This window comes from Camelina sativa, chromosome 19 (assembly GCF_000633955.1).
Source record: "Camelina sativa cultivar DH55 chromosome 19, Cs, whole genome shotgun sequence".
Taxonomy (NCBI): Eukaryota; Viridiplantae; Streptophyta; class Magnoliopsida; order Brassicales; family Brassicaceae; genus Camelina; species Camelina sativa.
This window is the reverse complement of record NC_025703.1, coordinates 3,645,518-3,669,500: the sequence shown is the minus strand read 5'-3', so window position 1 is coordinate 3,669,500 and position 23,983 is coordinate 3,645,518. Positions and strand designations below refer to the sequence as shown.

General features: G+C 38.8%; 3 protein-coding genes and 1 pseudogene across 9 annotated transcripts; all 4 read left to right on the top strand.

Annotated features, from left to right (window-relative positions):
* LOC104764576 lies at positions 1,068–3,704 on the top strand (annotated as a pseudogene).
* LOC104764574 (regulatory-associated protein of TOR 1-like) lies at positions 5,557–14,404 on the top strand. Of its 2 annotated transcripts, XM_010488130.2 has the most exons (24): positions 5,557–6,317; positions 6,699–6,801; positions 6,905–6,987; positions 7,070–7,228; positions 7,318–7,434; positions 7,547–7,704; positions 8,232–8,386; positions 8,484–8,628; positions 8,713–8,791; positions 8,872–8,973; positions 9,163–9,246; positions 9,347–9,457; positions 9,761–10,114; positions 10,186–10,369; positions 10,770–11,336; positions 11,456–11,773; positions 11,859–11,985; positions 12,265–12,389; positions 12,502–12,647; positions 12,750–12,851; positions 13,290–13,375; positions 13,490–13,571; positions 13,653–14,000; positions 14,076–14,404. In XM_010488130.2, exons 1-23 carry the CDS (start codon positions 6,012–6,014, stop codon positions 13,989–13,991), a joined length of 4,032 nt encoding a protein of 1,343 aa, XP_010486432.1. In that variant the 5' UTR covers positions 5,557–6,011; the 3' UTR covers positions 13,992–14,000; positions 14,076–14,404. The 2 variants fall into 2 exon arrangements, with proteins under 2 accessions (XP_010486432.1, XP_010486431.1); XM_010488129.2 differs by having other exon boundaries at positions 13,653–14,404.
* Positions 14,718–21,671, top strand: LOC104764573 (D-alanine--D-alanine ligase-like). Of its 6 annotated transcripts, XM_010488127.2 has the most exons (25): positions 14,741–14,871; positions 14,943–15,120; positions 15,208–15,279; positions 15,377–15,420; positions 15,514–15,625; positions 15,709–15,780; positions 15,918–15,980; positions 16,112–16,189; positions 16,296–16,388; positions 16,547–16,666; positions 17,012–17,095; positions 17,299–17,508; positions 17,618–17,665; positions 18,070–18,306; positions 18,470–18,561; positions 18,750–18,994; positions 19,294–19,362; positions 19,454–19,518; positions 19,613–19,782; positions 19,858–19,936; positions 20,030–20,273; positions 20,380–20,425; positions 20,858–20,966; positions 21,068–21,130; positions 21,455–21,671. In XM_010488127.2, exons 2-25 carry the CDS (start codon positions 14,953–14,955, stop codon positions 21,533–21,535), a joined length of 2,664 nt encoding a protein of 887 aa, XP_010486429.1. In that variant the 5' UTR covers positions 14,741–14,871; positions 14,943–14,952; the 3' UTR covers positions 21,536–21,671. The 6 variants fall into 6 exon arrangements, 5 of the variants coding, with proteins under 5 accessions (XP_010486430.1, XP_019097121.1, XP_019097120.1 ...); XM_010488126.2 differs by having other exon boundaries at positions 14,721–15,120; XM_010488128.2 differs by lacking the exons at positions 20,858–20,966; positions 21,068–21,130; positions 21,455–21,671 and adding an exon at positions 20,785–20,813 and having other exon boundaries at positions 14,718–15,120.
* LOC104764572 (putative pentatricopeptide repeat-containing protein At3g08820) lies at positions 22,020–23,981 on the top strand (the record flags this gene model as incomplete). The annotated part of the gene is made up of 1 exon (XM_019240792.1): positions 22,020–23,981. A coding segment is annotated over exon 1 (1,935 nt), but the record flags the coding sequence as incomplete, so codon positions are not given.

Below are 23,983 nucleotides of genomic sequence, written 5' to 3'. Positions count from 1 at the left end.
ATATAGGGGTTGATTGTACAAATTCACATTCACATAGCAAACAAATATCTTATTCCAATGAAAACAAATTACATTATTCCGTTTAGTTCGCTTGTGTAGTTGTGTAGTCAACTACGACTTTGATTGGTGATGACTATGTCAAAAAGACAATAAAGTCCTAACATGATGACTCGTTCTCTTTAAACTTTGATGTAATTAAAGTGTGAATACCTGGCATGCGATGAGAGATTGATATTTGAGACTTTACGAAATGAGATTGACAGAAGATAAGACTAACATGTCCGTCCGTTCCATATTCTTTCCATACGTAACAGCTTGATTGGATCGTTTCTATAGCATTTTCAAGAGAAGGAAATAGAAAATACTAAAGAAAAATATTGTGATTGCCCAATTATTTGAAGAAGCGATTCAAAATTATTATGATATGAGCTTGGTAGGTTGACGGTTTCACTTTCATAGCACAACGACAAGTGAATTACGAACCAATGCCTCAGTTTGTGTCCAGGTTCATGATAGGTTGCCAATAATTAGAAACGTGTATTTGAAAAGAAAGCGTAGAAATTTGCAATTGGCTAGCGTTTAGAAGAGCCAATGATTTCGTTATGAACATAACTGAATTTTCATAATAAACACAACCCTTTGATAATAAAAAACAAAAAAACAATTTTATAATTCACTTGTTTTGTTAATGTGATACGTGTTAATATGCTTCAGATACACCGTGCATCTTGTTTTATACGTGATTCCTTGTATAGAACCATGAATCAGACTATCATCACTATCCTACTAGTTAATTATATTACGCCAACCAAACTAAAGAAAACTATATATAATACAATAGCTTTGACGCTATGGTTGGGTTAATTAAGGTGCTTACTTGCTCATCTTATCTATGATCATGATTATAATATTTACTTAATAAGTGGAGTTTTTTGAAGTATAGTTTTCATGTACTTGCTTATATAACTTACGTAAGATATACGTAAGTTTAATACTGTATAAAGTAAACTGGGATCATTAATTTTCTCAAAGAATGCCTAAACAAGAGGACACGCTTCAGCTGATAACAAATTAAATTTGCTTATATAAAATCAATTTTACGCCTTTTTATAGAAGACGAACTCTTGCCATAAGTCACATACTCTATCTCCTCTCTCTCTATCTCTCAAAAGATCTCTGCCGACGTTTTAACGGTGGTGAAAAATGCGGAGGTTTACGGCGGTTAATTCACTACTGAAACGGAACAATTATCTTCTTCAGCGTCATGGATTCTCACAGACGGTTGCTCAGAGAACAACCTCCGTTCGCGAGACCGAGACAAAAGTTCCGAAAATGCCCCCTTTCAATTATTCACCGTCGCCTTACGACGGTCCCTCCACGGCAGAGATCATAGCAAAGCGGCGAGAGTTCCTCAGCCCCGCTCTGTTTCACTTCTACAACACACCCGTAAAACGACGCCGCTTTAAACCTCATTAAAACGAAACCCTTTTGTTGTCAGCGACTAGGGCTGCTTACTCTGTTTTTTTTTTTTTTTTTTTTTTTTTTTTTTTTTTTTACTGTCGTTGATGATAACAGTTAAACATTGTGGAGGGAAAGATGCAGTATGTGTTCGACGAGACGGGGCGGAGATATTTAGATGCTTTCGGAGGCATAGCGACTGTTTCGTGCGGCCATAGCCATCCAGAAGTAGTTAACTCCGTCATCAAACAACTAAAGCTTATTCAACACTCCACCATCCTTTACCTTAACCACACCATCTCCGATTTTGCTGAAGCCCTCGTCTCCAATCTTCCCGGAGATCTCAAGGTAAAAAAGTAAAAATATTTTTGAGTTGTGTAATTAATACTTAAGGTTTTATTGTAGTAGGGTTGATCGATGACTTCACCAGCAAGGCAAAGGCATATAACCGTGTGTTTATTATGTAGGTAGTGTTTTTCACGAATTCAGGTACGGAGGCGAATGAGCTGGCGATGATGATGGCTAGGCTGTAACGACATCGTTTCGCTTAGGAACTCTTATCATGGAAACGCAGCTGCTACTATGGGAGCTACTGCTCAGTCCAATTGGAAATTCAACGTCGTTCAGGTTCTTTTCCCTCTCAATCTACAAAATTGTTAACAGAGACCATGCATGGATCTTTCCATTTCCGTTTCTTGGCTATATATTTTCAATTTGTAGGTATAAACCTTAATTGTTAGTAAATATACTAATTAATCATCAACTTTGCAACAGAGTGGAGTTCATCACGCCATAAATCCAGATCCTTACAGAGGAATATTTGGATCCGACGGTGAAAAGTATGCAAGTGATGTTCAAGATCTTATCCAATTCGGAACATCCGGCCAAGTCGCCGGTTTCATCGGCGAATCTATCCAGGCAAGATCTATATGCATTTTTTTAATAAAAATAATTTATTGTTTTAAATATGCATGTATGTATTTAATAATGTAGCTGATGTTTTGAAATAGGGAGTTGGAGGAATAGTAGAGCTAGCTCCGGGATACTTACCGGCGGTGTACGACACTGTGAGGAGAGCCGGAGGAGTTTGCATTGCCGATGAAGTCCAATCCGGTTTCGCTCGTACCGGAACCAATTTCTGGGGATTCCAGTCCCATGGTGTTGTCCCTGACATCGTCACCATGGCTAAGGTTCACCATTATCATTCAACATCATGGTCCATTCATGATGCATCATTATTATCATCATCGATTCTAATATGAACTTACAGGGGATCGGTAACGGTATACCACTTGGAGCGGTTGTGACAACACCGGAGATCGCCGACGTTTTAAGCCGTCGGAGTTACTTTAATACCTTCGGCGGAAACCCAATGTGTACGGCAGCAGGACACGCAGTCCTTAGAGTCATTCACGAAGAGAAGCTCCAAGAGAACACTTTGCTCGTTGGCTCACATCTCAAACATAGACTTACACTTCTCAAAAATAAACACGAACGTGAGTTCTTTCTTGTCCAAACTAAACACATATATGTTTAATTTGTTCCTTTATTTTTTTGGTTGAAATCTTATATCTTTTCTCTAATGTGTTTTAGTCATCGGAGACGTGAGAGGAAGAGGATTGATGCTTGGAGTTGAGTTTGTCAGAGACCGTGACTTAAAGACTCCTGCTAAAACAGAGACCCTTCATTTAATGGATCAACTGAAAGGTTAGTTGTGTTCAATACTAAACCAAACCGGTCCGATCCATAATGGAATTGGTGACTAGCTATTTCTCTAAGCACAATAAAAATAAAAAATGAAAATGTATTGATTATCCTATCCGAAGCTACTTATGCATTGAATATGAATCTTTTGGTACAAGAAATGGGAGTGTTGGTGGGGAAAGGTGGATTCTATGGGAACGTCTTCAGAATCACTCCTCCTCTCTGCTTTACCCTCTCTGACGCTGGTTAGCTCCATACACTTTGATGTTACTTAATTAAATACGTTCAAATAGGATATCGATTCTTCAATTCCATTCTTCTATATCCTAACTATTCTTCGAATCTTTTATATTGTAGATTTCCTTGTGGATGTGATGGATCACGCTATGTCGAAGATGTGATGTACTCTCTTTATCTGATCATTATGATCATTCACCCTTGTGCATAAATAACACAGTACAACATGTAAACTACATTAATATTTCAATTGGTTTTTACCAAATTATATCACATAACTAATTAAGTGTACTACTATATATATACATGCACTTGGTATAACCTATAAATTAAAAGTCGCTGTGATATTATCGGAATGATATGTGCGCCAATATGTACTGCATATAATAATCCGAAGTTTCGAGTTTTGAGTAATTTCAATGATGATAAACCTGTGGGGCAAAGCGGTTGGTCATCAAAAGGCAAGGTGACGGGAGTTGCGGCGGAGTAGGTAGAGGACATCCGGAGAGTTTCCGTGATCGCTGAGGCTAGACATGTCAGCACGAAGATCATGCATGAGTTCTTCAAGTACGCTCAGTGTCGTTCCCATCAAATAGAATATATGTGTTTTATCGATTCCGAAGTCAAAGAGAGAGCGAAAGAGATGTGTGGTCTTTTACTACTGACCTTGCAGCTGGCCTTTGATGTTGTTATTCAGACAAACAAACTGATTATAGTTCTTTAAACGATCAACTTTTACTTCCCTTCATTTATAGTACTACTACTATTATCTAGTATTGGTTATTAAATACTATATTTAAGTAGCAATGGTCATTAGAAACAAAAACAATTAAACAAAAATAATGATCACTACGATGGAATCAAAAGTATTAACTGATTAAATGATGACATGAATTTTTAGTTAATTAACACGATGAGATAAACTATATTTTAGAAAAAAAAATATATTTTTTATATATATTATATAATGTATACGATTTATATAAACTATGTTCTAGAAAATGAAATATTGGTCGATTCTTTTAATCGAGCACCAAATACCAGATCGTGGATGTTTAGAAAAAATACGTTAAATCTATAAAATTTCACAAATTTTGAATGGATGCAAACTGGCACATATCGGTGTTTTGATGTGTAAGGTTGTAGGGTAATTTTTTGCAAAGCTCCATATAGGAATGAAGGTAGTAAGGCTTTTTTTTTATATATGTATTGTATTTTGGATTTTTTTCAATACAAGGAGTTGCTAAGCCTGAAAGGTTTAATCACTGAGAAAAAAATATAGACAATTTGTCCTTTTTGGCTAAATTATAAATTAATATATATACATATAACAAAATAAAAATAAAAGTAAATCTGTCCTTCTGAAGCGATGGTTATTGTTTTCACAGATAGGTAGATTCGCTAAGTGTGTGCACGCATGATGATCTCTACTTGCACCGTTGTACCTATACGGCCGGAATGATAAATGTTCTATCGTAGCCCGTAGGGGGGGGGGTTATTCAAAGAGTTTATGGGGGTTATAAGGTCACACGTAACACTGAACAGAGCTTCTGATGAAAGTCACAACTCACAACTACAATTCAGAGCTTACGTAGTTGTACTTTTCTCTCTCAAACGTTTCAGTTGTACTTTGTGTCGTTTCTCTGCTACTCTTTTAATCTATTTCTCACTGTAATTACACAAGTCACATAACATTAAAGTGACCGTGGGAGAGTTATGGTTTGACAGAACTATGACTTTTAGAGTTCTTTTTCTTTGGCAGTTTTTTATTTTATTTTTATATATGGACATAAATCATGATCAGAATTCAGAACAAAAATCAGGTTTAAGTTGCATTTTAATAAAAATTTCAGATTGAATTTGCAATGATCACTCACGTTAATTGATTAGTCGGTTCGTATTTACATTTTTGTCCATGATGCATACAAAATTTTCAGTTGTCATATATTTAACATACATACTGCAGTATATCAAATTTAAATTCCAAATTTCTTACCTAAAAACATATAGGATACAATTTTATTCTTAAACATAACATTAAATTTTGTAATTAATTAGAGTGGATATTTTTCATCTCAAAGAGAGTAAAACTAAAAACGGAAAGGAGAAAAAAAGAATGAGAGAGAGAGAGAGAGAGAGAGAGAGAGAGAGAGAGAAGTGGAAAGAAAACGCAAATATGCATTGAAGACTTTCCCTTTGTCTCTCTCTCTTGACAAAATCCCAATTTTCGCATCCTCCTCACTTTCTCTCCTTTTCCTTTTTTTTTTTCTCTTCTGCCGCCACCACCACCACCACTGTTGTTAATTCGCCGCCGCTTCCACATCAATCGCCGTCGTAGCCATCATCGTTCACCATCCTCCGCTTCCCTAGATTCTTAGGGTTTCTTCTGCCGCTTCTCTGTCCCATCTGGGAGGGTTTTTTAATTCCGAGCTGGATTCTCTGCTCCTGCGCCGCTGGTGCAGCGGCTTTGTTGATTGATCTGGATTTCTCCTTCTTCGCTTCTATTTATTTATCGTCGCTTCTCTCCCAATCCAATACAAAATAAAAAGCTAGGGCTGAGGATTTGATTTGCGTGATTCCGTGTTAATTCGGGGGTGTGTTCTCCGATTTGGATGGCATTAGGAGACTTAATGGTGTCTCGGTTCTCGCAATCTTCTGTTTCTTTGGTCTCCAATCACCGATACGACGACGACTGTGTCTCTAGTCACGATGACGGTGATTCACGGAGGAAAGATTCTGAGGCTAAGAGCAGTAGCTACGGGAATGGTACTACTGAGAGAGCCGCCACCGCCACCAGCATGGCATACTTGCCTCAGACTATTGTGCTCTGCGAGCTTCGACATGACGCATCCGAGGCTTCTTCGCCCTTGGGGACTTCGGAGATTGTATTGATCCCCAAATGGCGGCTTAAAGAACGAGTAAGTTTTCGATCCAACATTGCTGTTAGCTGCAAGTATGATAAGACTAGCTTGTGTATTTGATCCTTTTATGTTTAGTGCAACTGATGATGTGAGTGGCGCATATAAGGACTACATTATATTGAATTCATGATACTGTCTGCTATTTTTTTTTCAACTATGTTGGGTGATGTTATTGGAGTAAGGTTATGTTAGCGTTTTTATTTTGGAGATGAACCTTATAGATACATGTTTTCATTTCATTTCAATCTCAGTGTCTCCTCAGAAAGCTTTTTTATTTTATTTCTCGTAAGCTTAATCAGGCATTTATTGGATCTGATTGCTACAGGAATCCTTGTAAGTCTCATATTCTTTGTTGACTTAAATTCTTCTTCTTTGCAGATGAAAACCGGATGTGTAGCTTTAGTTCTGTGTTTGAACATCACTGTTGATCCGCCGGATGTTATAAAGATATCTCCATGTGCTAGAATCGAGGCCTGGATAGGTTGAACCTTTGTCCAACTCAATCCTATTACACTCTTTCTTTTGCGTGTTTATCCTTTTTCTTTGTCATCACACTCAATATCTTTTTTTTTCCCTGATGGCAGATCCATTTTCCATGGCACCGCCTAAAGCTCTTGAGACAATTGGAAAGAACTTGAGCACTCAGTATGAGAGATGGCAACCAAGGGTGATGCATTTATTTTCCCGCACCCCTTCATTGCTATTTTGTTAAGTTACGCTTTTCATATTTATTTTATGATTTTCCTCAGGCTCGGTATAAGGTTCAGCTAGATCCGACGGTAGATGAGGTGAGGAAGCTGTGCTTGACTTGTCGGAAATATGCAAAAACCGAGAGAGTTCTATTCCATTATAATGGGCATGGTGTGCCAAAGCCTACAGCTAATGGTGAAATTTGGGTATTCAACAAGGTCTGCTTTTACTACGGTTTCTTTTCTCTACTATGTTCTTTTTCTTTTTCGTCTGTTACCACATGCTAATTGATCCTGTGTTTGCGCAGAGTTATACACAGTACATTCCCTTGCCAATCAGTGAGCTTGATTCCTGGTTGAAGACACCCTCCATCTACGTTTTTGACTGCTCTGCTGCTAGGATGATTCTTAATGCCTTTGCTGAGGTAAAGGAAACAACCACTTTACTCATATACCACCTCTTCCTGTCGAGTTTAGGACTTGATTCTACAATTGTGATTCCATATGATGATAAAATTCATTTACTCTTTATGGCAGCTTCATGATTGGGGTTCTTCTGGTTCCTCTGGATCCTCAAGGGACTGCATTATACTTGCTGCTTGTGATGTACATGAGACACTTCCTCAGAGCGTTGAATTCCCAGCTGATGTTTTTACGTCTTGCCTCACAACGCCCATTAAAATGGCGTTGAAATGGTAAATCCTCTTTCCATCTCTGACTGTCTTTGCGTACCCTGTTTTCTTGCTACAAAACGTAGTTTAAGTTCCGTCTTGCTAGTTTATAGAATCTTAGCAAGCATGTTCTTGCTTTACATGAGGTAGCACCCAAATTTTTTGGCGTAAGTGTTTCCGATGATACCAAAGATGGATCATAGTGTTTTAGTTAGAAGAACTTATGCATATGTTTTACTTTTGTGCGGTGAGTAAAGCTGCATATCATGAGAATTGTGAGATAATCAGGACTGATACCTTTAGTTGCCAAAATACTTTGCATATGAAAGTTTACTGATGAGACCAAAGATTCATGATATCATTCTGATTGAAGTCTTTCTATAATACTTATTGTATAACTCATTGATACTGAGGCTGTGCAGTTTCAGTTCTGGGCTTCTTCTTAACCTTTTTTTCCATTAAATAGATTACTGTTCTATGTTGAATGCGGTTGATTCGAACTATGCAGTTCAGTTTAGCTTGCAGCTTTCACAAGAGCCTTTCCATTGCAGGTTCTGCAGGCGTTCTCTTCTGAAAGAAATCATCGATGAATCACTTATTGACAGGATTCCAGGCCGGCAAAATGACCGTAAGACGTTGTTAGGGGAGTTGAACTGGATTTTCACAGCAGTGACGGATACAATTGCCTGGAATGTGCTGCCTCATGGTATTTCTCAAAACTTTCTGCATAATGTATCAAGGTCGAACATCTTTAATTCGAATTCTTTACCGTGTTCCTCATGAATGCTAGTTTTACCATGCAGAACTTTTCCAGAGATTATTCAGACAGGACTTGCTGGTCGCCAGCCTTTTCCGAAATTTCTTACTTGCTGAGAGAATAATGCGGTCTGCAAACTGTAATCCAATATCTCACCCTATGCTGCCTCCTACGCATCAACATCATATGTGGTATTCAACAAGAACCAGATTCTCTGTTATATAAAATGTTATGTGTCTAGATTTTGTCTCAGCTACCCGTTACATGCTCTTCAGGGATGCATGGGACATGGCTGCTGAAATCTGTCTTTCTCACCTTCCCCAACTTGTAGTGGACCCAAGCGCAGAGTTCCAGGTTTGTCTAGTATAGTTTCCTTGCATTGTATAAGCCGACACTTGTCTTGCTGATAATACTTTTTCCTATCCTTTTTCTAGCCAAGTCCCTTTTTTACTGAGCAACTGACAGCTTTTGAGGTGTGGCTTGATCATGGATCTGAGCATAAGAAGCCACCGGAGCAGTTGCCTATTGTCCTCCAGGTTCCTAGATTTCTGTACCCATTTCCCTTTTTGCTGAGAGAGAGATCCATATTCATTTGTCATTTTCGAACTCTTGGTTTTGTGTGGATATGGTTTAGGAATATTCATTGGCCTCCTTCAGGACGTTCTAGAATAGTTTTGTTTGAATATTGCCATTTTAGCATATTTATAGAATCTGGTTTGTTTCAGGTGTTACTTAGCCAGTGCCATCGGTTTCGTGCTCTTGTACTTCTTGGAAGATTTCTTGATATGGGTTCATGGGCTGTGGATCTGGTATACGTCCTTACATGAATTCTCTTTCCCTTAAGCTTACAAATAGTTTCTCTTTGTTATCATGTTTATGTCTTTACACGTGAAGTAAAAATTCTTTTAGGCCTTGTCTGTTGGCATATTCCCATATGTGCTGAAGCTTCTGCAAACAACAACGAATGAGCTAAGACAGATTCTGGTTTTCATATGGACAAAAATTCTTGCACTTGATAAGGTAGATCTCTCATATTCCATGTGCTATTTTCTGGGAGAACATGCTGGTTTGTCATGCGTCTGCTTTTTATTCTGCAAATTTATGCTAGTTTTTCTGTGGCTATCTTCTTAGTGTACATCTGTTGTTTACTGAGCATGGCATTGATGGGTAAAACTGTTTGTATTTTATTCTGACATGAATTCTGAATGGCAGATATCTACCACCTAATATTTCTCTGCATCTTTTATATCATATCCTTGGACATCAAATCAAGTTGCTTATCTTGGAGTATTCCGACACTGATTGGTCTCTCTTTATTTTCAGTCATGTCAAATTGATCTTGTGAAGGATGGGGGACATACATATTTCATACGATTTCTAGATAGCTCGGGTGCATTTCCAGAACAACGAGCTATGGCTGCTTTTGTTCTGGCTGTCATTGTTGACGGACATCGACGAGGCCAGGAAGCATGTCTTGAAGCTAATTTAATTGGTGTTTGTCTGGGGCACCTTGAAGCATCCAGACCAAGTGATCCACAGCCAGAACCATTGTTTCTACAATGGCTTTGTCTTTGTCTTGGAAAGTTGTGGGAAGATTTTATGGAGGCCCAAATAATGGGCAGGGAAGCAAATGCTTTTGAAAAGTTGGCACCTCTGCTTTCCGAGCCCCAACCTGAGGTGAAGCTCAGATTTCTGTATAATGTCCTTCGTGTGGTAGTTTAATTTCTGACCTTAACATTCTCTTGCAGGTAAGGGCTGCTGCTGTTTTTGCCCTGGGTACCTTACTTGATATTGGGTTTGACTCTAATAAAAGTGTGGTGGAGGATGAATTTGATGATGATGAAAAGATTAGAGCCGAAGATGCTATCATTAAAAGTCTCTTAGATGTAGTTTCAGATGGGAGTCCACTTGTCCGAGCAGAGGTTGCCGTAGGTACGCAAAGCATGCAACTCTTGAAAATTCATGATCGTGGGACTGTGGGTTCCTAATTAGCGTCAGAGTCATTTTACGTCAAAGTAAAATATTTCTAACCTAATGAGATTAGATACATCTCTACATCCTGTTTCTTAATATATCATTTGCCCAACTTTGTGAGTTCCAATATAGTTAGAAACCCAAATTTATATGATGCGTTAGTTGGAGAGAATGTCATTTTTAAGTAAATACAATCTTTAAATCATATTGTCTCTAGTTTAGAGAGTTCATATAAGTTTTGTGCATTTCCAAATGTTTGCCTTTGTTCATTCTGCATATTCATCTTGAAGCGTAGCGTACTTATATTTAGTTTTTCCTATTTGGTCCCCAAGTCATTCTGTTGTTAATGTCTTTACAGCTCTTGCACGGTTTGCCTTTGGCCACAAACAGCACCTAAAGTTAGCCGCAGCTTCATATTGGAAGCCTCAGTCAAGTTCTTTGCTTACTTCGCTCCCTTCAATAGCTAAATTCCATGATCCTGGGAGTGCAACGATTGTTTCTTTACACATGAGTCCTCTGACCAGAGCTAGCACTGATAGCCAACCAGTGGCTCGTGAGGCTAGGATCTCAAGCAGCCCTCTTGGCTCTTCTGGGCTGATGCATGGATCTCCATTATCTGATGATTCTTCGTTACATTCTGATTCTGGAATTATGCATGACAATGTCAGCAATGGAGCTGTCCATCAGTCTAGACTGTTGGATAATGCTGTTTATTCGCAATGCGTTCGAGCTATGTTTGCATTAGCTAAAGATCCATCTCCACGTATTGCAAGTCTTGGACGGCGTGTTCTCTCTATTATTGGAATCGAACAGGTTGTTGCGAAACCCTCGAAACCCACTGGCCGACCAGGGGAAGCTGCAACGACATCTCACACTCCTCTTGCTGGGCTAGCTCGTTCATCCTCATGGTTTGATATGCACGCAGGTAGCTATTTTATGGAGTGTTTTATGATCATCAGTTGATGTAAAGTTTTGCTTAATTTAAGGATGCTGTTCACTACTGAATGTTAGTGAGTTTTGATTTTACACTGTTGTTGACGACAGGTAATCTGCCCTTAAGTTTTAGGACTCCCCCGGTCAGCCCTCCTAGAACAAACTATCTGAGTGGACTGAGGAGAGTTTGTTCGTTAGAGTTCAGGCCTCATCTGTTGAGTTCACCCGACTCAGGATTGGCTGATCCGCTTTTAGGCGTCAGTGGATCTGAACGAAGTTTGCTTCCACTATCAACTATCTACAGCTGGAGTTGTGGCCACTTTTCTAAACCGCTTCTTGGTGGTGCGGATGCTAGTCAAGAAATTGCAGCCAAAAGAGAAGAAAAAGAAAAATTTGCACTTGAGCATATTGCAAAATGCCAGCACTCATGTAAACAGTTTTATCTGTTATATCTGGTTTGTTCCATACCTATACTAGTTACCTGAATTGACTTTTTACATTTTACTTTGACTAGCTATTAGCAAGCTCAACAATAATCCTATTGCCAACTGGGATACGAGGTTCGAAACGGGAACAAAGACGGCCCTGCTTCACCCATTCTCTCCTATTGTAGTTGCTGCAGACGAGAATGAACGGATCAGGTACGCGAGTTTCATCTAAGCATCACTAAAATTGAATCGTAAATCAACTTCCTGCATTTAGATAAACCCTCTGTTAGGCAAAAATACAGGCTAGTTCCGAACAAAAGAGATGGTGTTTCCTGTAGAAGCATGATCTATTGGATCAGGTCTCTTTGTTTAGTATAGTCATTTAGAAAAAGCTTCTTTTTGAAGCTCCTAAACTTTGATGTTCTCTCTTGTGACCTATTTTATCGAGAAGCCTCAACTGCACCTAAGTATTTCGCTGTAATTTGCTCTCAGAGTGTGGAACTATGAGGAAGCAACTCTTCTCAATGGCTTTGACAATCATGATTTTCCTGACAAAGGAATTTCAAAGCTCTGCCTGGTCAATGAACTTGACGATTCGCTGCTACTTGTTGCGTCATGTAAGATTCACAACTCTTGCCACCAAGTCTTCAGATGCTTGCAAGTTGATTGAATATGGCTGTTGAGTGATGGCATTTATGTCTTACACATGCTTTTTCGAATTTTGGGTAGGCGATGGGTCCGTCCGGATATGGAAAAACTATGCAACAAAGGGTAAACAAAAGCTTGTTACTGGGTTTTCTTCAATCCAGGGTCAGAAGCCCGGTGCACGTGACTTGAACGCAGTCGTGGACTGGCAACAACAGTCTGGTTACCTGGTATGTTATTACTTCAATCACGTTGTTCACAGTGTTTCTTCTTTGTTTTCCAAGTTACGAAGCTTGGTTTATTGTTATTTACGGAGTACTGGTATTTAACAGTATGCTTCTGGGGAGGTGTCAACGGTCACACTTTGGGACCTGGAGAAAGAACAGCTTGTCAGATCTATTCCATCTGATTCAGAGTGTGGAGTTACAGCACTTGTAAGTCTGCGTGAACAACCCTATTTTTAACAACTTAGAAACGCACTTAGGATGCTATGCTTTGCGACCAGTTTATTATGATCTATTAAATCGGTTTGATGAATCGAAGAAGTAATATACCCGAGTGATTGCCTTATAGTTCTTTTTGTTTGTATTGCAAGTTTATCTTGCTTTTCCTTGATCAAAGATCTTTCCAGGATCTTAACGAAAGAGAATCTGACCTTAATAGTTAATCTGAGAGAAGTGTAGCCTTGTGTTCATTGGTTGTCTGTTGGGCTGATCTTAGTTATTACATGGAATAAATTTATGTAGGTGTCTTTGATTCTTAGCAAATTGTTGTTTAAACTTAGAATGAGCAGGAAGAAACTAACAATACTTCCCAACTGGTCGAGAAGTACAAAACATGGAAATTTTGCTTACTTTACGTTATCTTTGTAGTCCGCTTCTCAAGTGCACGGAGGTCAACTTGCTGCTGGTTTTGCCGATGGGTCATTGAGACTCTATGATGTTCGATCACCTGAACCGTAAGTTGCTTCATAGTTCATTCTTGAACAGAAAAATTGAATATAACTTATCAAAATAATCGAAAATGACCCACCATTTGAATACGTAACTTAATATCATTTCTTCTGTTGAAGGCTTGTCTGCGCGACTCGGCCTCATCAGAAAGTTGAAAGGGTGGTTGGACTCAGTTTTCAGCCTGGACTTGACCCCGCAAAGGTTGCAAACCAAAGCTTATCTATGAGTTGATAATTCTGTGTCACTTTCCCGGGGCCAATATCTGTTCTTATTTTCTTTCAGGTGGTGAGTGCATCACAGGCCGGTGACATACAGTTTCTTGACCTTAGAGCAACAAGGGACACATACCTGTCAATTGATGCACACAGGGGTTCACTCACGGCCTTAGCTGTTCACAGACACGCTCCAATCATCGCGAGCGGATCTGCAAAACAGCTTATTAAAGTGTTCAGCCTTCAAGGGGAACAACTAGGGATAATCCGATACTACCCGTCCTTCATGGCACAGAAGATTGGTTCAGTGAGTTGCCTCACATTTCATCCGTACCAGGTCCTGCTAGCAGCTGGAGCTGCTGACTCATTCGTCTCCATATACACCCACGACAACACTCAAGCAAGATGAGTCACAACCGTAAGTGAATATGTTGCAATTTGCATTTGCTCTTGTGATAAAAGAAAAGCAAAAAAAAAAAAAAAATCAGTGCAGGTCGGGTGGGTTTTGTGTCGGGTAAAGTGGGTGTGGTTTATATAGTATTCGTTAGCCTCCGTCGAAAAGAAGATCTAAGTTAACACATTAAAAAAGAAGGGAGGCTTCACCAAATAAGAAGTTCTTGTCTCTAGCTATGCAACAACAACGCACGTAAATGGTGTCTGTAAATAGTTTTCCTGTTTTTGCTTTTCATTTTCTCATCTCTTGGGTGTGTGATTTGCTTTTCATTAATCTTTATTTAAGTCTTTTCGTTTCCTAATTTGTTTCATGTGTAAAAAAAATGGTAAAATTAATGGTGGAAAAAAAAAATTTGCAGTTTCGTGATATTTATTACAAGGATGATTCATACTAGAAAAGTTAGTGTGTTGTTTGTTCAAATTGATCTCGATAAGTTGGGATCCGTTGGAAACAGTCAATAGACATGCATAATCTAATCTGATTGCAATTTTCATGCTACGTATCGACTACGTTTGGTCTAATAATGCCAAATATTATCCTAATCCAAATAATTGTGGAAAATCACTCATTAAGCAAGTACAGATGCGTTTGGATTGTTCTCACTTATCATAAAAAATTAGGTAATTTTTGTCAAAGCAAATTTATACAGACACGTGCAAAGCAAAGCTCCCGCGTGCGACGAATGCTTTTTGCTTCGAAAATTGTTCACTGCACCGAGTAGGTGTAAAAGCTTTTACGGAGAATTAAGCTTCCTTTAGAGATGGCGTCCATGGCGATCGGCGTCAGTTTCTCGATAATTAGCGGCGTAGGAGGAGGAGGAGATAGCGTTAATCAAGTAGCGACGGCTCCACGGTCAACACTGAAGCTAAATCAGAAGTACACACTAACCGAGAGTACTACATGCAGGTTTTTGGGGATGAAGAAGTTTCGGGGATCCGGAGCTATACGAACCATCTCGAAGGCGGTCGTTTCCGGAGAGGAGATGAGTAGAAGGAATCTGAGAGTGGGACTCATTTGCGGAGGTCCGTCGGCGGAGCGCGGGATTTCTCTCAACTCTGCTAGATCAGTTCTCGATCATATCCAGGTTCTTTTCCTGATTAATTGAGCTTGGATTTTAATTGAGTATGGTTTGAGATTGCGTTTCGATTGTGTTGGGATGGTTTATCATCAGGGTAATGGTATAAGCGTGAGCTGCTATTATATAGATCCTGACCTCAAAGCTTTTGCAATTTCCTCCGCCCAGGTTTGCTAGCAGCTTCTTGTTTAGGTGTATATTGACAAGTTTCTGGTGTATGTATCTCTTATTATTTTTTATTTTTTTTGTTTGTGAAAATTTTCAGTTGTACTCGAATACTCCGGCAGATTTCGATTTCAAGCTGGAGAGGTGAGGTATATGATAAGAATGAGCTGCTATTATTATGGAACAATAATAATAGTGACCAAATTAGCTGAGTGGCTAGTTTGTTTCGTACTGTAGTCTTGCACAGGGATTCTCATCGTTATCCGGATTGGCTGAGCATCTTGTTTCCGCTGTGGACATTGTGTTTCCAGTAATTCATGGTCGATTTGGTGAAGATGGTGGCATTCAGGTTTGTTGTTTTGTACAAAAGTTTGGGGTTTATTTTCTCCTGTAAGTACTTATGCTACGGGACCTTAAATTAATGCTATCCAGGAGCTGTTGGAAAGTCACAACATTCCATTTGTGGGGACCGGATCCCGTGAATGTCGTCGAGCCTTTGACAAGGTAAATTAATGAGTCTGGATGAACGATTTTTTCAGATATTCATTTACATCCTATTGAGTTAACTGTCGTTTTGTTGTTGATTTGTATCTACCTATGTATTTGTATAGTTCTGATTAATTCCAGTGAACTAATTCCAGTATGAAGCCTCTTTGGAGCTCAGGGACTATGGGTTCATGACAGTACCAAACTACTTGGTGCAGGTAGTATATTGTCTAGACATGTCTCTTTATCTGCATTCATTTTCTACTTCATTTGCAGAGAAATCTTATCTTTACATAGCAGTCAAATTTTCAGCTAATGATAAATTACCTATAAACAACATGTCGTTCAGGGGACTGACGTAGACGAAAGTGAAATAGCACAATGGTTTACAGATAACAAGCTGGATCTCAAGATGGGAAAAGTCGTGGTAAGCATCTGGCTATCTCTCAGCCTGGTCATAGAAATGTTGTCTAGAGATCCCATTTCCTTCATTTATTTCACTTATTTTTTCTCTTCATTTCTGTCTGTTTCAGGTTAAACCAGCTAAAGCAGGTTCGAGTATTGGTGTCAAAGTTGCTTTTGGCGTAAATGATTCAATTAAAAAGGCTATTGAACTAATCCTAGAGGTATCCTTTGTTTTGAAGCTTGAACAGTATAAGTAGGGACTTAGAAGTGAAGGAATGGAAAACTCTATTTCCTGAAACTAGAAAATCTGTAGTTTTGGAGGATTGCAAACTATATTATCTTAACATGCAAATTGGTTTTTTCTTCTTGTGTCGGATAGGGAATTGATGATAGGGTTGTTGTTGAGGTGTTCATTGAAGATGCATATGAGGTCACTGCCATCGTCCTGGATGTAGGTTCTGGTTCTGTTTGCCATCCTGTTGTACTGATGCCTACTGAGGTAATTACATTTTCATTTGTTTTCTGAGTTTCACAGAAAGCTTGTGCCACATATTTTTTTCTCTGAGGTTCTGTCTCAGCTGATATCTGGACCACGACTACATGAATTATATTAATATTGGACTAGTGAAACTTTAGCCGCTGTAATTTTTTATACTAAATAGGAAGCAGATCTCAGGACGAACAGATTTAGTTTGCTGAATGCCATTGTTTGTGGCTAACTTATTTGTGCATTGAGGTCAGATGACTTCATGAGATATCCATTTAAAGTAATACGTATATGGACTAGATCTTTCCCTTAATATCATGTATAGTTTCTTACTGTTATGTACCTTTATGTGATCAGGTTCAACTTCAGTTTCATGGCAGTAGTGATCCAAAGGAAGACGCAATCTTCGACTATCGGAGGAAGTATCTGCCGACACAGCAGGTGATTCTTGCAATTACCGTAACCAATAGTGAAAGCTGTGTCTGAAACGAATTGATTGCTTTTATACCCTTAACTCTGAATTTTAAAAAGGTAAAGATATCTTTCTTTCTATTTTTCAGAGGTTATTTTATTGGTTTCTCAGCATATCGAGTTCTAAATGTTAGGAACTTTATTTCTCCTCACAATGAGTGTATTTGAAACAGGTCATCTATCACACTCCTCCCCGTTTCCCTATCCATGTTATCAAAAGGATTCGTGAAGAGGCATCTCTTATATTTCAAAAGCTTGGTCTACGTGACTTTGCTCGCATTGATGGATGGTATCTGGCTCCCAACTCAAATTTATTATCATCTGCAAGTGAAAGGCTTGGAGGACCCGAGTCAGGGGATATTATATGCACAGACATCAACCTGGTTAGCCTATTGCAAATTTGACGACCTTCATATTTACCCGAAGCTGCTACTATACATTGCATTGTTCTTAGAAGTAACACTTGAATGCATATCTCAACTGCTTTTACAGATAAGTGGCATGGAACAAACTAGCTTTCTCTTCCAGCAGGCTTCTAAGGTAATTAAAGATATTGTACATTGATGGTTATGTGAAAAATGTGCTTCGTGCTGTCTCTACTCTGTTTAACTCTTCTTCTCATATTTTGTAAAATGTGTGTGCATTTACCCTATCTTTTTCCTTATTATTGTCGATGCTTTGAGAAATGACATGATTTTATAAGCATCACGCTTTTAATTTTTTCTTCCCAACTATCTTTTTTGTTTTGTTTTGGACAGCAATTAGTCTTCTCATTGATAGTTTGTAAGTAAATTGTAAGGTAATAGGGAAACTGGGAAAGTTTGAGCTGTGATGTATTGTTCATTTATGTATGTATTCTCATTCATGCGTAGTTCATTCGAACAATAAGGTTTGATGTTTGTATTAACCATACATGATTTTAGATCATTAATTCTTATATTCAGGTTGGGTTTTCTCATTCAAACATTTTACGAACAATCGTCCACCGTGCTAGCTCGAGGTTTCCCCATCTTTCTTGGTATAATAATGGGTATAGTCAATTACTCCAAGGTTCAACAGACCTGGAAATCTCTGGGGACGTCCAGAAAGTGTTTGTCATATTTGGAGGAGATACTTCAGAGCGGCAGGTGTCCATCATGAGTGGAACGAATGTCTGGATCAATTTGCAAAGATTTGTAGATGTAAGTTGAAAAGAACGCATCATCACATCATTTGAGGTGTAATTATACATCTTATGAAATCATTAATTCCAGTGTGCATTGTCGTTAAGCTATGATAGCTAAAATGTGGTTGCAATAGTGCAATAGGATATTGCCGTGACTCTGATGATCTTCTTGTTTACAGCTTAATGTAACTCCCTGTTTGCTTTCCCCCTCACTTAGCAACTCATCAGGAACATCTTCAAACTTGGACAATAAAGAAGTCTGGGCTTTGCCGTAAGTATATTCTCAGAGTTGAAATAAGATTTACAGTAGTCTGTACTCATAGGTACAAATATTGACCTCCCATACGATAGAGGGGAAAAAATGGTATAACAGTTATGTGGATGTATGAAGTTTTTTGAAATTTCCTCATTTATAATGCTATATCAGTCAACATCAGTAATGAGTTTCTTTGTTCTCAGCTATTCAGTTGTGCTAAGGCACACTGCCGAGGAAGTTCTTGCAGCGTGCTTAGAAGCAATCGAGCCTGATCGGGCTCTATTTACATCTCTGCTGCAGAAGCAAGTGATGGAGGATCTTATGGATGGTTTGGGGAATCAAAGCTGGTTTGCAGGGTTTGATATAACAGACGATCTACCCAGAAAATTCTCATTGAAAGAGTGGATCAAGCTTGCCAAGGAAGCTCAAGCAACTGTTTTCATTGCAGGTTAGTCTTATAACTGAGAGACTACAATGTTTCCAATTTTGTATTAAACATGAGCAAATATAAGTTTATGACTTAATGAGAGAAAGCTATCAACAAATTAAATTAGTAAGATTAGTTGCATGAACAAAAACAAAAGCTGGGGATGTTGAAACAGTTTTGGTTTGCAGTGTTGATACTCCTCCAGAAGCACTTTTATCTAGTAAGAGAGTGCTTCCATTCTGTATGCAACTCACCCTCAGTCGCTATATACTGAGTATGCAGTGTTTTTATGAGTATATTTTTCAAATGCTAAATGACAGTGCATGGAGGAATTGGGGAAGATGGTACGCTACAGGCCTTGCTGGAGGATGAAGGAGTTTCTTATACAGGTTAGTTGCAACTTATGATAGTATTTGGGTTTCTATTTAATTCTCTATGTCCACCCAATGTTTAATTTTCCTTTTCTGTTCTTAAATAAAGGTCCAGGCGTACTAGCCTCAAGGACTTGCATGGACAAGATTACAACATCTCAGGCTCTTAGTCAGGTAAAGAAACCAGTCAATATATTCAAGCTAATATATTGAAAACGTGAGTAATTGTAACAAATGACTTTTTATTGTGTGTTTTCGTAATCAATAGCTTTCAGAGTTTGGAATTCATACCATAAGCAAAGATGTGAAAAGAACAGAGGATATAATGCATGAGACCATCCCAAATGTTTGGAATGAATTGATCAACAAGTTTCGTTGTCTCACACTATGTGTTAAACCAGCAAAGGATGGATGCTCCACTGGTGTTGCAAGATTGTGGTAACTCGTCTTTTTCCAATCGTCACCACTAAGTTTTTTTTGTGTATGAGTTTAAATATTTGGGTTTTCCTGCAGTTCCTCTGAAGACCTTGCTATATATGTACAAGCTTTAAAAGATTGTCTACCAAGGATTCCTCCAAACACTCTTTCTAAGGTCAAAACAAAAAAAAAATTATTAGCATAACCGTAAACCTTCCATTCATAAAGTAGGATTATCCAAATACCTATCTCAACTTTGTGTGTATAGACACATGGAATGATTGAGATGCCAAATCCTGCTCCAGAGCTCTTGATTTTTGAACCATTTGTTGAAACCGATGAGATCATAACTTCATCCAAAGCCAAGCAGCAGCTCTCTTGGAAAGGTAGGAGGCGATGGGTTGAGATAACTGTAGGTGTTATCGGGAGCCGTGGGTCAATGCATTCGCTGAGTCCTAGTCTTACTGTCAAGGAAAGTGGCGATATATTGTCACTCGAGGAGAAGTTTCAAGGTATTCCCACTTGTCTTTCTTTGCCATTTCATGTCTTCTTTCTACTTTTTATGAGAGTACTAAAATGTCTTTACAATGATGGCATATGTAATTATATCTTTAATAGGCGGCACTGGCATAAATCTTACTCCACCTCCACCAACAATCATGAGGTTTGTCTAAAGCTTCAATCGGGATATTATTTTTACATGGAATAGATTAAAATACTATGCTTTGTATATGAAAGAGAGCATTTTACTTAGTTGGAAAGCTCTTTGAAATTCTTTAGAAAAGCTATGCTTGTCACAGTTATCAAATCCAGGTTTTGGTTTTCAGGTCTCTTGGTCTGAGGAAACTATAAACTAATTTAGAACCCAATTTAGTTTCTGAAGAGTTGGTTTTGTATTGAAATGGACTGTTAGTATAAAGATCATCAAAAAACTGAGTTTCGTTTTTGTTTTTGGGGTATAAAAAAAGTAAAACCAAAATAAGACATTGACCGGTTTCTTTGGTTTGGTGCGGTTTTGATCAGTTTGATTTAGTCAAGAGAACAGAGAGAGAGAGAATAGATTATAGAAGCTGATGACTAAAGTTGTGAGTTTCAGTAAGGAAGCTTTGGAGAAATGCAAACAAGGCATTGAGCTGATTGCAGAAACTCTCGGGTTAGAAGGGTTTTCACGGATCGATGCTTTTGTGCATGTTGAAACCGGAGAGGTACGATAGGGATCCAGCGAATTACTTTGCACTATACTAATGTCTACTCTCATCGTTCGTTCCAAAATCAATTTCTGTGATCTCACAAGGTCGTTGTGCAGGTACTGGTTATAGAGGTGAACACAGTTCCCGGAATGACTCCTTCCACTGTTTTAATCCAACAGGTGACTTTCGCATTCCTATTTGTTCCATCTTGCAACCGTTTCAGCTTATATGTGGTTTCGGAAGTACGTCAACTAAATGGAAACCGGATAAATTATTTGTTACCAAAAAAATAACTGATTTATCTCTAGTCCAAAATTTTATCAAAGAACATAAGTTTGGGTTGTGCTTGGTTTTGTTTAAGTGTTTTGAATAACAATTTAAGATAGATCGATTATTGGAATCATGTTTTATTTGTCTTTAGATTTGTGTACGTGAAAGTTTGCTCTTGAGACATTGACATAAACACACCTTCTTTGTTTTGATATGGGATTTAAAACCTGAAGGCATTAGCAGAGCAGCCCCCAATGTACCCTCCTCAATTCTTTCGGACTCTGCTGCATCTTGCTACACACAGAGTCAAGTGAGTTTGTTTTTTATCTCCCCAAGTTTAGCAAGTGTTGTACATAGTAAAATACACAGTCTTTGTATATATAATTAAAATAAACAAGTAATGTATATATATATGCTTTTGATTTTTTAGTGGCTTTCATATTTATGATCTCCGGTTGGATTTTTTTTTTAATCGGAGAATTTTATAAATTATTTGCATGCTTTTGGATGTTTAGTAGACTGAGTTATATCATAACAATTATATTTATGAAATTATGATTCAACAAAAATTATGATTCAAAATGGAATTAAGCAATGCGAACAACATGAGATGAAACAGTTTGAGCGATTTAATTTAGATTTAGTTTGATAGAAAAGCAAACTTCATAAGAATGAAGATAAAATCTGATACAAATGGTTATCTTATTTGTGTTCGGTATAAAATTATTTTCAAAACAAACATACAAATAAATATAAATACGTTATTCGAAATACTAAAAAGTATAAAGCGATGCAATATTCAAGGGTGATAAATTGGCGGGAGAGATGAGCATCGTCACCGTGCCAACATCGAAATCCCAGCAGATCAAAACCCTAATCTCCGTCGCATCCGCCGTCAGCCATCTGAAACAAATCCACGCCTCTCTCATTCGCCACCACCTCCACCACGACACTTTCCTCGTTAACCTCCTCCTCAAGCGAACTCTCTACTTCCGCCAAACCCGTTACTCCTTTCTCCTCTTCTCTCACACCCAGTTCCCAAACATTTTCCTCTACAACACTCTCATCAATGGCTTCGTCAACAATCATCTCTTCCAAGAAACCCTCGATCTCTTCCTCTCCATCCGCAAACACGGTCTCTCCCTCCATGGTTTCACCTTCCCTCTGGTTCTCAAGGCTTGCACAAGATCCAGAAATCTCAAGCTCGGGATTAACCTTCATTCGCTCGTTGTAAAATGTGGGTATGATCACGACGTAGGTGCTATGACGAGTCTGCTCTCTGTATACTCTGGAACCGGACGTTTAAATGATGCCCACAAAGTGTTCGACGAAATTCCTGAGAGAAGCGTTGTTACTTGGACGGCGTTTTTTAGTGGGTATATTACTGCGGGAAAGCACAGGGAAGCCATTGGTTTGTTTAAGAAGATGGTGGAGATGGGTGTGAAGCCGGATAGCTACTTTATTGTTAAGTTTTTATCTGCTTGTGTTCACGTAGGAGATCTCGACAGCGGGGAATGGATTGTTAAGTTCATGGAAGAGACGGGGATGCAGAAGAACTCGTATGTGCGGACGACACTTGTTAATCTCTATGCAAAGTGTGGGAATATGGAGAAGGCTCGTTCTGTTTTTGACTCGATGGTGGAGAAAGATATAGTTACTTGGAGCACTATGATACAAGGGTATGCATCGAACAGCTTACCGAAAGAAGGGGTTGAGTTTTTCATCCAGATGTTGCACGAAAATCTGAAACCGGACCAGTTTTCAATTGTCGGGTTTCTTTCTTCTTGTGCAAGCTTGGGAGCGCTTGATCTAGGTGAGTGGGGTATCAGTTTAATAGATAGGCATGAGTTCTTGAACAATCTGTTTATGGCCAATGCCCTGATCGACATGTATGCGAAATGTGGGGCTATGGCTCGAGGTTTTGAAGTATTTAAAGAAATGAAGGAGAAAGATATAGTTATCATGAATGCTGCAATTTCTGGTCTGGCCAAGAATGGCCACGTTAAGCTCGCGTTCGCGGTTTTTGGACAAACAGAGAAGTTAGGTATCTCACCTGATGGGTCCACGTTCCTTGGACTGCTCTGTGGGTGCGTTCACGCTGGCCTAATTGAAGACGGGCTTCGTTTTTTTAACAGCATGAGCTGTGATTACGCTTTGAAACGCACTGTTGAACACTATGGTTGCATGGTAGATCTTTGGGGCAGAGCAGGGATGTTAGATGACGCTTACCGTGTGATCTGCGATATGCCCCTAAAGCCAAACGTGATAATATGGGGAGCGTTACTGAGCGGATGCAGACTGGTCAAAGATACGCGGTTAGCAGAAACTGTTCTTAAAGAACTCATAGCTTTGGAGCCATGGAATGCAGGAAACTATGTTCAATTATCCAACATATACTCTGTGAACGGCAGATGGGACGAAGCGGCTGAAGTGAGGGACAATATGAACAAGAAAGGTCTGAAGAAGATCCCGGGATATAGTTGGATAGAATTGGAAGGGACGGTCCATGAGTTTCTAGCAGATGATAAATCTCATCCTCTTAGCGACAAGATATATGGAAAGCTAGAAGAGTTGGGTAATGAAATGAGACTTATGGGTTTTGTTCCAACGACAGAGTTTGTTATGTTCGATGTTGAAGAGGAAGAAAAGGAAAGGGTCTTGGGGTATCACAGCGAGAAGCTTGCTGTTGCGTTTGGGCTGATCAGTACGGATCATGGCCAAGTGATTCGGGTAGTGAAGAATCTAAGGGTATGTGGAGATTG

Excerpts from the sequence above, each read along its gene's own strand:
- LOC104764574 (XM_010488130.2), top strand. The coding sequence starts at position 6,012 with ATGGCATTAGGAGACTTAATGGTGTCTCGGTTCTCGCAATCTTCTGTT. Across the intron at positions 10,115-10,185 it reads TTTCCGAGCCCCAACCTGAG|GTAAGGGCTGCTGCTGTTTT; the intron begins GTGAAGCTCAGA and ends ATTCTCTTGCAG. Across the intron at positions 13,572-13,652 it reads CTGGACTTGACCCCGCAAAG|GTGGTGAGTGCATCACAGGC; the intron begins GTTGCAAACCAA and ends ATTTTCTTTCAG.
- LOC104764573 (XM_010488126.2), top strand. The coding sequence starts at position 14,797 with ATGGCGTCCATGGCGATCGGCGTCAGTTTCTCGATAATTAGCGGCGTA. Across the intron at positions 15,280-15,376 it reads TTGCAATTTCCTCCGCCCAG|TTGTACTCGAATACTCCGGC; the intron begins GTTTGCTAGCAG and ends GAAAATTTTCAG. Across the intron at positions 15,421-15,513 it reads TTCGATTTCAAGCTGGAGAG|TCTTGCACAGGGATTCTCAT; the intron begins GTGAGGTATATG and ends TTCGTACTGTAG.